General features: G+C 48.2%; 1 protein-coding gene across 10 annotated transcripts in view; it reads right to left on the bottom strand.

The window, feature by feature from the left end:
- The window catches only part of CPLANE1 (ciliogenesis and planar polarity effector complex subunit 1), a 286,624-nt gene that overhangs the window by 33,488 nt on the left and 239,609 nt on the right, over positions 1 to 13,527 (bottom strand). For all 10 annotated transcript variants that reach the window (XR_015055411.1, XM_085871012.1, XM_085871011.1 and 7 more), the window contains one exon: positions 6,568 to 6,739. Coding sequence is in view for 9 of the 10 variants with exons in the window: in XM_085871012.1 (XP_085727138.1) it covers positions 6,568 to 6,739 (172 nt within the window). In the remaining variant the exon portion in view is untranslated. The remainder of the gene's footprint in view (positions 1 to 6,567; positions 6,740 to 13,527) is intronic.

Raw genomic sequence — 13,527 nt, 5'->3', positions numbered from 1 at the left:
GGACTGGTGTCGAGCATGCGAAGCCTGTACTGCCAAAAAGGGACCGGCACGGAGGATGAGGGCCCCACTCCAACTACATCAGGTTGGGGCCCCCATTGAGCGAGTGGCCATGGACATTTTGGGACCACTGCCCCCCACTCGCCAAGTTAATCGATACATCCTCGTGATGATGGACTATTTCACCAAATGGCCGGAGGCCTTTGCCCTTCCCAACCAGGAAGCCGGGGTCGTGGCAAAGGCCTTCGTAGAAGGATTTGTATGTCGGCATGGGATTCCGGAGGAGCTGCACACTGACCAGGGGCGAAATTTTGAAAGCGAATTGCTAAAAGAAGTGTGCAGGCTCCTGGCAATTCGCAAGACACGAACAACACCCCTGAGGCCACAGTCTGACGGTATGGTGGAGAGGTTCAATAGAACCCTTATGCAACAATTGGCCCTCTTCACCGCCGATAATCAGGAGGACTGGGACGAACATCTCCCGTATCTCCTGATGGCCTATCGCGCGTCCCAACATGGAGCCACCGCCTGTAGTCTGGCGCTGCTCATGTACGGACGGGAGCTGTGAGTTCCCAATGATTTGCTGTGCGGACCAACGCCTGAGCATCCCAACAGACAACAGACGCCCCAGGGGAGGGCCCATCGGTTGGAGGAAGGCATGGAAAACTCCATGCCTTTGCTCGCCGCCAGCTCCAACAGGCGGGTATGAGGATGAAGCGCAGGTAAAACCACCGGAGCCAGGTGAGTAAGTACTCTCTGGGGGCGAAGATTTGGTTCTTCAACCCCCGGAGGAGGAAGGGCAGATGCCCGAAACTCACCTCGCCCTGGCAGGGCCCGGGGGTCGTCCTGGCGCAAATCAGTGACGTGGTCCTCAAAATTAAAATGGGACCACGAGCCCTCCCCCGGATTGTCCACGCAGACCGCCTGAGTCCCTATAAGGGTGACCTTATGCCCTCATGGATAAGTCTTGCTCGAGTAGCCGGAGCTGGGACTACCGCTCCCGCAGAGCCTTGCTGTGAGTACACAAGCCCGGGCAAGGGGTAGGAGACCCCCCCTGCTCTGGGCAAAAGAAGCACTGGATGAGTGATAGGGGGGGGAGGAGTGATTCCCACCCAAGGAACCCCAGGGTCAGAGTAATGTTAGTTCGTGGGTTAGCCAAATTGACAAAATGGAAGTCGTTTTGCTGTTGGTGCGAGTGTAGGCCCGAAACCTGTTTGGAGGGGTGCAGGAGTCCTGTTGACGGGCTGAGAGCGTGGCTGCGAACGGTGAGTATCGCTTAGTGGGCACCCCGGGCACCCGACGAGTCGGCCGCGGTAGGCCAAGGGCCCAAGAGGAGCCGGGATAGGGTAGTGGGCCCGCATGAAGCAGGACCCGGAGCGCCAATGGCCGCATGGGCAGTGTCGTGGGCACAGGCACCCGGGGAAAAGGGGCCCGTGCCGCCAGCATGCCACGTGAGCGTCGAGGGGAGGTAGCCAGGGAGGGCACTCCCCAGATCATAGGGAGCTGGTAGGCTCGGAGACAGTCTCAGGGCCCGGGGGTGCCATGGTTGAAGAATCGGCAGAGGGTAGTTCCTGCCAAGTGAGCCACGCTACCCAGCCACGAAACCGTGCGAGGGCACGAGGGAAAATTTGAGGGCAAGGCCCAAATTTGTGAGGACACCAACACAGGCGACGGGAATCTTGGTTGGTAGAACCAATAGTTTAAGCGACAGGTGCTTTTGAAAATCCCCGGGGTAGTTTATGGTTAATAAATGTTAGGGTAGATAGGGAGATGTACCCCTCCGCACCATCCATCCCTTCGCTCTCGGTGGGCCGCTGAACTCACCGTGGTGGAAGATCGCCGAGATCTGAAGAGGCCATTCTGAGGCTTTATTGGGCCTCGAGACAGGACGCCAGCCTCTCCCTTATTCCCCTCCAGGAAGGGAACGTAGGGTTGGGAGTAGGCGAGGATGACGATAGGTTAGCCAGGCAGAGACAATAAAGGGGGTTAGGGAGATGAATTATAGAAGGAAATAAAAGAAAAAAATAATAATAAAAATAAGATGGGGCTAAATTGGTTGGATTTTTGCAAATTAAGGGAGTGGGTATGGACAGAGACAGGCAAAGGTGATAGGTTGGGGGGGGAGACCGCAGGTTAGATCCGAGCCTGCCTTCAGAGCGGCCAGCACCACTGCACTCCCTCCACAAACCTCATTGAACGAGACCAGAGGCCAGTCAGCTTCACCTGCCGGCCTGTTGTGCTACAGCGGCCTGTTCCAGCCTTGCCATGCCTTGTCTGCCTGCCTCTGCCATAACCCCATGCCTGCTACCCTTGTTTGCATTTGCCCCTGTGTTCATTCCATCACCATGTGCACCAGGATCATTGCGCAAGTTGCAAAGACTGCCCTGCAGGCAGCCGCACACGGGGACTGCATTGGTGCAGCCCATGCACCGTTTTGTGTTTGCTTGCGTCATCCATCTTGTTCATGTCAAGGGGGGGGGGGCTGGGACTGCATTGGGCAGCCGGCTATCTTCTTGTTCATTTCAAGGGGGAAGCCTGGGACTGCATTGGGCAGCCGGCAACCTTCGTGTTCCTGCATAGGGAGCCAGAGACTGCATTTGGGCAGCCTGGCTACCCTCTTCAAATGGCCTGTGGGATGGCATATGGCATGCCGGGTTAGGGTGAGTTGCCTCCAGCAGTTGAAGACAAAGAAAAAGGTTCAGTGACAGACAACGGGGCCTTTTGAACAGGCCCCGAAGACATCTGACCTTCAGCTGTGTGGCACTCACCCTTACAAACTGTGATTAACTTTGCCATGCCCTTTTTCCCACCGAGTCCATCGGTCCTGGGCCATGGTTTAGTGTAAAATTATAAGGTTAAGGTAAAATTGTACATGAGTTTTGCTCCCCTGCATGTTTGTCGTAGCGCCGGCAATTTTAGGTAAGTCGTCTGTACGAGTGAGTTTGTTTCGTTAGTTACTCAGCCCATAGGTTATTTTTTTTGGGACACGGATACACCAAATGTCGCACTCAGGGATCCGAAGGGAAACGTATTAGGGGAGAACTTACACATGAAGGCACACGAAAATTTGACGACTCAGGACGAGTCTGTAAAAAGGGGAGGGGGTAGTGTTACGGTGGTGGAAATTCACAGAACACCATTCAGGTTCCCCAGAGATCAGTTATTTCGATAACTACGTGTTTTAGGTTAGATTCCCCCACCGATGTGAAAAGGGATTTATTTGTGTGCCGGGCTGTGCATCTTTGAGTTAGCCGTTATACTTTCTCTGTCTTTAATTTCGAAACATCATACCAAAACTCCTCACCATCGACGAGCAACGCTCCCCACCGCCACCACTGCTCAAAGCCTCCACTGTGCGCCGCGGCGCGAACCTAATTTGCATAACTGGATCACAGAGCGACTTCCCCGAAACCCACGGGTGATGTCAAACTTGGGGTTTCCCACGCGGCTCACCAGGGGTAAAAGGTCGGAGGTGAACAGTGGGCGGAGCCTGGCCTCAGGTTGAAAGATCAAGGGACGGCTCGCTCCTGGCCGATATAAGGGCGGAACTCGAGCAGATTCGGAGAGAGTCGGTCGGTGTCGTGTCACAAGTGTCGGAGAAGTTGTTCGTCGTTGTTCACGGGTCGTTCCCCGGTGGAGATCAGAAGTCGGGAGTCGGGGCTGGTGGGAGCGGCAGCATCGGAGCTTGGACTCGTCGGAGCTAGCGGCAGAGTGTGTGGGTCCAGGCAGACAGCCCTGATACGGTCCGGCGACGCCGAGAAGTGAACGGGGTCTAGAGGAGCATCAACTCTGAAAGAGCAAGAGACCCGTTCGGTCCTCCGAAGCGTCACCGGCCAAGCTCGCCAGAAAGGGGCCGCGATGTAGCCGGGCCACCGAGGCCGACCAAGCAGCCGTTCAAGCCACCCAAGCGACTGGCGCGTTCGCGACGCACCAGACCGAAAGGAGACACCAAGGGTCGCCGATCCGAAGACCGTCCAGTCGCCACCAGGGGCGGCCAGGTAACCTGCCTGGCCTCTTGGAGCCCCTCGGTCAACCAGGCCTCCGAGTTTGAAATAAAGGCTCACAAGCCCTTTTCTTTTCCTTGGGTGTTTGGATGAAAGTTTGTGGCGCCTTGTCTTCCTTAAAAGAACTGTTTAAGTGCATGATTGTGTACATGATTGAATTGAACTCGGCTGTAGGCTTTTGCTCGTGTCTTGTCCCCTATCCCCATTCATTGACTGCATGCCGACTGGAAATAAATGCCCCATTGTTTGAATGTCAACCTGCTCGTTTGTGTCATTTTCCCTGCATTGACTGCCACGGCACGTATCGGGAATTAACTGGCTTTATAAGCAGATAAAAGAATCTGGTCCGACAGGACTCGATACCAAACCGCTGAACAGCACGCTTAAGCGGCTCATTTTCGTACAAGTCCCGTCGAGGTGTAAACTCTCGGTATTTCTGTCCGCGCGAATAGTTAGGTAAATCGACAATTCGGCGATCGACCCTGTAGCACGTGGACAGAGTATTGACTGGTTTACGATGCGTTAAGGCATCCGTGGCTGGATTTTGAGGTTGGTCCGGAAAGTCACGACTGGATTGTCACCTTCGGTGGGCGCGTGACCGCAATTGGGGTAAAACGGTCGTTCGCACGCCGAACGCGGCAGAAATCTATAACAATATATGTATATATATATATATATATATATATATATATATATATATATATATATATATATATATATATATATATATATATATATATATATATATATACATACACACACACACATCGATAGATAGATATAGATATATAGTGCCTTCAGAAGTGTTCACACCCCTTGACTTTCACATTTTGTTGTGACAGTATGAATTTAAAATATTTTTATTTTTATTTTTTTCACCAATCGACACAAAATACCCCATAACGACAAAGTGAACATATTTTTAGAAATTTTTACAAACTAAATGAAAATCAACCCCCCCCCCCCCCCAATTTTTTTCCATAGATTCTCAATGGGATTTAAATGGTATTCAAGCCAAATAAAGAGTTCTTCATTTTGGAGAACTCCACCAAAAAGTTGCAACAAATCCATGGCCTACTCACTTTCAATGGGGTCTTGACAACTACCCAGCAGGGAATTAGGGGCATCTTAGAAGACTTTTACTCCACCCTCTACTCCACCCAGAGTGTGGATAAGGATGTGATGCAGTAGCTGAATGCTTGGCTTCCAAAAGTTGAAGAGGACCAGCAACGAGTGCTTGACTCTTTAATCTTGACCGAGGAGCTTGAAGCAGCCATGCTGAGCCTAAATGACGGAAAAGCCTCGGGGATTGATAGCCTTCCCGGAGAATTTAATGACTTTCTGGAATCTTGTTGGAGTACTGCTCTCCCCTCTGAACTGATGCTTCTGCCCCGCACCTTGCGAAGCTTGATGCCGTGGAAAGCAAGGCCTTCAAGATTATTGGAATATCCTGCTATGAAGCTGAGTCAATCGGCCTATCACTTTCCGATCGCAGACAGGTCGGTGGTCTCTCTGTCTTCTACCGCCTCCTTTCTCGTCCTGCACCATCTGCTCTTTCCATGCTTTGTCCCCACCCTGTCCCCCCTTCCCCCCCCCCCAGGTTTCTGCAGGGTGCACAGAATCCACCATCAATCCCCTTTTTGTGAAACTCCCAAAATCCAGGATCACTGCTCACCTCAACTCACTCATTCCTCTTTTCTCTCACCGATGAAACCGACTTCCACATTCTCCTTAACCTCATTGCTCCCTCCAAGTCTCAGACAGCTGTTCACCACCATCTCAGATCATCCACCATCCAAAACCATGATGTTTTCTACTCCGTCATACCCCACCCTCTTTTTCTTCTCGAGTTTGCTTTTGTATGCAACTTATTCACCCAGAGCATACTTTCCTACCCCTCATTCCTCCCCACATCCATTATTTGTCCAAGAATCCCTTTATTTTGTCATTCAACCCTGCTGTTGGTGCCCTGCCCATCCCCCACCCTTCCCCACCATTTCTACTGTTCCTTTTGTTCTGTTGCGGTTTGATCCGTTCAGTGTTCTCGCTCTTAAATGAGCCTCAACTCAGAATGCAAAAAATATTGTCCATCTCAATTAAAAATAAAACATTCGAAAATTCGTAAAGAAAAGCGAAAATGGTGTAAATGTGTCCGACAACCTGCGAACTTTCTGATCCTGATTAGTCTGACATTTGCTAAAATTGTGATCTGGTTCCACATTGTTAGAGATGCTGAACAAGTCATCTCCTCCAGATTGTAGGAATTTTGTTTGAAATCTCAGAAATGCGTTCGGTCAGAATACTGTAAAAATTCAAATTCCTTGTGGGGGGTTAAATAACTTGCTTCAGAAAGAACTTTCTCAGGTTAGACCAGCACAACTCAGGACAGCTTCATCATTTTCAAATGATGCACCTGTAGAATATTCAATTAAAATATCTGAAGTCATTGTTGGTCTTGCTCAGAGGTTATTCTCAACTTTTCTTGCATATTTTAAAACTAATAATCAATATAAGAAATAAACAAATTATATAGAAATACACTATTATTTTTCCATTTTCTTCCCACCTGTGGAACAAACGGTTTGTGTTCTTGTTCCAAAAGGACACTGCGCTTGCGATGAAACTCTGCCATGTGTTCACATCGTTTTCTCCTCATCCATGCCCGTAATTCTTGCTGTTCTGCAGGTGATCGGTTTTCAGGGCTGGACGTTTGAAATGGTAATGTGTCCGGCAACGTGCTGAAAAGTGCAAAGTCATTTTAATACATTGCTGTGCTTGAAAAATATTATGCACAACTCCCAACAATATATATGAGCTATATACCCAATAAACAACAGAGGCAAGCCGTACTTAAGTTTAAAAATATATGGGAATTCTAAAGCAGACTTCGGTGGAATGTATAGTGGATGGCAGAAGCAAGGGGAATAAGCTGAGTATAAAGTATTAAAAAAAAAAATTAAGAGACCTTGAGCAAACACAATCATGTTTTACATATGCTCTTTTTCCCCGTGTAACATCCTGACAGTTACGATAAACACAAAGCGAAAAGCGGGGTTAAGCAATTGGTTCAGTTCTGTCTGTCTGTTCGTCCATCCAGCGACAAATGTCAGTTTATGATCTTAATTTCAATTGAATGTTGTATTTTGAACATCGATCGAAACATGAATCGGAAAATGAACCTGTAGTTTTGGAAGTACTTGGCTCTGAATTTATGCCGATCGCACATGTCCAGAGAGGAATGAGATTTTCTTTTTCTTTTTTTTACTTACTGTTTTTAAGGTCATAAAGGGCACAAACAACAGGCATGAAGAACTAATGTAACGGGTCAAATAAGGTCGTGTAAAAGATACTGCATCAACGGCGGTAAACCTCCGGAATTACTTTTTCATACAACCATTAAAATCTGTAAAAAAATCCAATTGAATTAATTATATACTTAAACACTGTAAAACGCAAATCACCTTCTTACTGTTTCCAAAACCCTCCAGTTTTGCAGTACAGTCATGTGCCACTTAATGACGGGGTTACGTTCTGAGAAACGCGTCGTTAAGCGACGTCGTCGTTGTGCGAACATCATTTTTTTTTTTCGTTTTCGAACATCGTACTTACACAAAACTACACACCTAGGCTATATGGTATAGCCTATTGCTCCTCGGATACAAACCTGTACAGCATGTTACTGTACTGAATACTGTCGGCAATTGTAACACGCATCCAAGAGAGACTGAAGACACATTAGTTTTACCTTTGTGCTGTTCATGATGGCCATCGGTGTTGTTAGCAGCAGCTTACAATCTCCTCTCGCATCGATTATAGAAAGATGAATAAATAGCGTTTGGATTTTATAAATACGTAATCATTGCATCGATGTTATAATTTATAAATGAAGAGCTCCTGTCAATTGTGATATATATTTTCGGAACAGTGCCATTGTTTTAACAACATGAAAAGCTTCACCAAAAATAAATTTGTGTTTTAATTTCAACTGTAACAACGATTTATTCGCGGAATTCTTCAATTCAAAGGTAATTTACTTGCTGGAAGGAAAACGTGCAAACATTGGTTCAGTTTGAAAGCCAATTTCCTTGAATCCCGATTTAGCACGACCCTGCTTTTTTCATGATGACATTTTATGGACCTCAACGATCGCATTATAACAGGGCCACACTGTCGTTTATTATCATTATGAAGTATTATGCACTGTACAGCGTACATAATTGTACGTGCTATTTTTATACGACTGGCAGCGCTACGTCGGCTACATCACTCGGCGATAGGAATTTTTCAGCTACTTTTTTTTTTTTTTTTTTTTTTTCCAGAGCTGTCAGATCCGTCATATATGCGATCCGTCGTTGCCCGGAACGTCGTTAAGCGGCGCATGACTGTACTTAGACATATTAAATAAGGTGGTGTATAAGACACTTGCATGAATGGTGGAAAACCTTCCGGAATTAATTTTTCATATGACCTTTAAATTCTTTATTTTATTTAAATAGTGTTTTTCACTTGAACACTGTGGAACACAAATCTCTTTCTTACCGCATCCAAAGCAGAGGTCGACTGATATGGATTTTTCAAGGGCCGATGTGGAAACCAATATTTGGAGGGGAGGGGAGGGGGGAGGGCGATGATCGATATAATACCGATATATGCATCCGACTAAAATAATTCAATAATAAAAAAGAGAATCACACAAATTTGAACATAAATTAACAAATGTATTTAACACAATATTCACTTGGCTTGATGCTCATGTACAACATCACAGTACAACATAGGCTAACTGCCAACATTATTTATCAACAAAATGATAATGTCGAGAAAAGTTATACAGGTAACCAGCGACAAAACCGGGATTGCAAAATCTGGTTTTACCTGAAAATCACAAATTTTTCAAGTTAAAACTATAATTTTGAGATTCTGGTGAAAACAATGTCAAAAAAAAACCAAACATTTTGATTCCCACCTCACGTAGTCAGGTCAGGTCAAGTATGGGAGCATGTGCCAGAACAGCGCGTCGCTGCGTCCACTTTCCGCCGGTACTCCAGGGGCCTCCGTCTGGCCATCCCCCAGGCAGATGCCAGGCCCATCCCCATCTCCTTGAGATCATGGTCAACCTGCTGCAACCATGAGGCACGTGGTCGGCCCACTGGCCTCCTCCACTCATGAGACTCCCTCGCTGAGAGAATCTGGTAAGCAGGATCAGCGTCAGGAAAACGAGCCACATGTCCATACAGCCGCAACTGACGCTCACGGACTATGCAGGTAACAAATCTCATCCGAGTCTCTCTCAGCAACCGCTCGTTGGATGCAAAATCCGACCAGCGATAGCCAAGGATTCTCCGAAGAGACCTGGTACCAAAGGAATTAAGTCTCCGTCTCAGATCCTTGGTCAGAGTCCAAGTCTCGCACCCATAGAGCAAGACTGGAAGTACCAAGGACCTGAAGACTCGGACTTTCGTCCTCCCGCACAGGTACCGGCAGCGCCACACCCCATGATCCAGTGAATCCATGACTCCCCAGGCCCGACCCAGACGTCTATTGACCTCTGACTCGTAGCCAGCAGAGACATGAATATCACTGCCAAGGTAAGTGAATCTCTCCACGACCTCAACATCCTCACCACAAACAGACACAGACAGGACAGCAGCATCCAAGATGTCACCGAAAGCCTGGATCTTAGTTTTGACCCAAGAAACCCGTAATCCCAGCGGCTCCGACTCCTCATTCAGCACCTCGAGGGCCCCCAAAAGGATGTCTAAAGTCTCCGCAAAGATGACTGCATCGTCTGCAAAATCAAGGTCCGAGATCTTGACATTCCCAAACAATGCACCGCAACTTGATCTCTCCGACATCCTCCCTAAAATCCAGTCCATACAAGTGCTGAAAAGTGTGGGGGCAAGTACACATCCCTGACGAATTCCAGTAACAACTGGAAAATAAGTCAGAGGTGGTACCACCACACTTCACAGCACTCTCAGTACCAGAGTAGAGTTCAGACATCAGATCGATCAGTTTTGGTGGCACCCCACGAAGACCAAGAATCCTCCAGAGGACATCCCGATTCACTGAATCGAACGCTTTACAGAGATCAACATAGGCTGCAAGCAGCCCCTGCCGAAACTCTCGTCTGCGTTCGGTGAGGACACGAAGTGCAAGGATACGGTCAATCGTTGACCTCTTTGGTGTAAAGCCTGACTGCTCTGGACGCTGGTGCTCAAGCAGATGGTGGCGAACCCTATCAAGAATTATCCGAGCAACGACCTTGCCCGGCACTGAGAGCAGCGTCACCCCTCGGTAGTTGTTGCAGTCTTGGCGATCACCCTTCCCTTTCCAGAGAGGGACAACAAGGCCCCTCTTCCAGTCAGTTGGGATGATGCCTGTGTTCCAGGCAGAGCACAAAACTGCATGCAACGACACGAGTGCAGCATTTCCACCAGCCTTGAGAAGTTCGGCATGGATGCCACAGATCCCTGGAGCTTTGCCCCGTTTCAACTGGTTCACCGCAGCCCATGTTTCTATAAGCGAAGGTGGACCACAGTTGATTTGAGGGTCAGCAACAGGGATTGTAACACCCTTGACGTCCAACTCGACAGCTGGGGGATCAGCCTGGTACAACCGCTCAAAGTAACCGGCCCAGCGGGCCTTCACTTCAGACTCCTCTGTCAAGAGCCTACCACTCTCTGCTCGAACTGCAGTGCTCCGAGGGATGGGCTTGGATGAACGTAATGCGCGAATTCCCCTGTAAGCGGGACGAGAATCACCTGTCCACAGGTGATGCTCTACCCCCTCACAGATTCCTCGCACATAGGCCTCCTTGTCCACCCTCAGTGCACGTACAGTTTTACGCCTCAGCTCCCTGAACAGCTCAGCTCTGCCATTCAGCCTGGCCCTGTGACTCTGATCAATGGTATCCAGTGTCCCTCGAGAGACAAAATTCTTCTTTGCCCTGCGGTGAGTTTCAAGACATCCACCGGCAACATCAAGGACGGTGGTCTTGAAGGCGCTCCACAACTCTTCAGGACCCCCCAAAGCACCCAGACCCCCCAAGTGTCCACTCAGCCTGTTCGCAAACTCCTCAGGTACTCTCTCATCCCTGAGCTTGGCAACATCCAGCCTAGGCTGGGATGGTACCATTCTCCAGGATTTAAGGTGCAGCTTTAGAGTTGCTACAACAAGCCTGTGGTCAGTATTGAGGAACTGAGCACTCCGGTAGACCCTGCAGTTCTGGATCATCCTCCAACGACCGTCAATGAGGACATGGTCAATCTCTTTGCGACACCGCCAGCGTTGGTATACCAAGTCCAGCGATGAGCTTGTGGGCGCTGAAACCATGAACCAGCCACCCTAAGTCCATGACTTCTTTCAAAGTCAAGGAACTTAGTGCTATTCTGGTTCATAGTTCCTGACCCATGGGGACCAACACACACCTCATAACCATCCCTATCAGTTCCAGTCGATGCATTGAAATCCCCCAAGACTAGAAGTGTATCTCGTCTGGGGCACTGATCAACCACAGACTCGAGTGTGGCGTAGAATGCATCCTTCACGGTGAGATCACTCGCCTCAGTCGGAGCAGAAACAGAGACCAGGGAAATGACACCTAAGGAGTGACGAATCCTTAATCTCATAATACGCTCGTTGACCGGTGTTACCTCAATTATCATTGGGGTCAGCTTATTGGACACAGCTACAGCAACTCCTTGGGTATGGTAACCATCAGAGCGACCAGACCAATAGTAGGTGTAACCACCCACCATTATCTCGCCGCAATCCGGTCTCCGAACCTCAGAGAGAGCTGCAATCCCGATGTCCAAACGCTTGAGCTCAGATGATAACAGAGACAGGTGATCATCCTCTCTTAGGGATAGGACATTCCAGGCACCCACCCGAAGGGACCGCCTCAGGTTAACCCAAGGAGACCGCCTTCTGGTGGACGACACCTCAGCACCACTCCGACACACTCTCCCGCAATCTGACCCAGGGATGTTACCCCGTGGTTTCCCTCCGATCAAAGATTGGGGGTCCCGAAGGCTTTGCCCCAATCCCGTCATCCGGTGAGCTGCCCTGCGAAGGGAAGCTGCACAGGAGGTACTCCCACGGAGTGGGTTTTCAGATTTTTTTGCGTTTTTACGTTTTGCGGAATGAAGGGTTTTACGGTGGCTGGAGTGCAAATCCTGCCACCAACCTCCTAATAAGAAGTAACCCAACTGCAGGAGGACGTCTGCAGACACAGTTGGGCACTAGATATGGATGGCCGTTGGCTCACAAGGAGCTCCTCCGCCCTTTGACAGGTTTTGTTTTTAATCCTGCTGGGTGTCCATATCCAAACACCCCCCTCACCACAAAACCTGGTGGGGGAGACGGTTTAGTCGCCGACAACCCGACCATGGAACAGGTTAGTACAGGTTTACATGGTACCTGTAGCAGGTCACAGATCGAACCTGACCTGACTCAAGTATGAATAACCATGTTAAGGTGGTGGCAGGGTGTGTTTCCCACCGTTTGTTTCATTATTCCCACTTTGAGCGTCATATTCATTAATTCGTCATTTAACGCGGTAGTTGCATTCCAAGAATTTACCATGTTAGCCGAAAACGTGGAAAACAAATGTAATTTTCCCATAACAAACAATGTAAGTGTCAGTGAGTACACACACACACACACACACACACACACACACACACACACACACACACACACACACACGCACACACGCACACGCACACACACACACACACACACACACACGCACACACACACACACACACACACACACACACACACACACACACACACACACACACTACCGGTCAAAAGTTATAGAACACCCTCATTTTTCAGTTTTTAGTGAAATTTGAGCAGTTCAAATCCAGTGAATAACCTGAAATAGTACAAAACTAAGCGGTAAACTGCCAGAGGTTTAAAAAAAAGTTTAGGTTACCAAAAACGGAAAAATAATGTAAATTTCAGAGTTGTTAAAAAAGGTCATTTTCAGGGAACAAGTAATGGGTTAGCAACTGCAGCTGCTCTGCAGCAAAGGAAGTAAATTAAGCCTTGAAAGTTGATGCAAACAATTCCTGCAGGTGTCCCAACTTTTGTTAATTCATTATAAATCCTCTGTTTGTATAAAAGCAGTGTTGAAACAGACTGTGTTGCTATACCCTCTGAAGCATTATTTGGACAATATTGCACTGCAGGAAGTAGTATGTTGCTAGCATAATGGCGAGAAAAAGACAATTAACAAAGGAAGACAGACAGACCATTATAACCCTTAAAAGTGGAGGTCTTTCCTTTAGAGAAATTGCAAAGTGGGGCAAGGTGTCAGTGAGTACAGTTTCCTACACCATCAAAAGGCACTTGGAACTATGAAATGGGACAATCTCGTAACATGAAACCCACCAAGTCAGCCTGCGATGGTGGGTCAAATCATTCATTGCCCATTTTGTCTGCGGTGTCGGCTGATGATGGGTATTTCTGCTTGAGTAATATATAAACTGATTTATCCATGAATTCAAAATCCCTC

Source organism: Eptatretus burgeri, chromosome 2 (assembly GCF_056783735.1).
Source record: "Eptatretus burgeri isolate ZD-2024b chromosome 2, Ebu_testis_v1, whole genome shotgun sequence".
Taxonomy (NCBI): Eukaryota; Metazoa; Chordata; class Myxini; order Myxiniformes; family Myxinidae; genus Eptatretus; species Eptatretus burgeri.
Note: the sequence above shows the minus strand (reverse complement) of the source record. Positions and strands in the feature narration are given on the sequence as shown.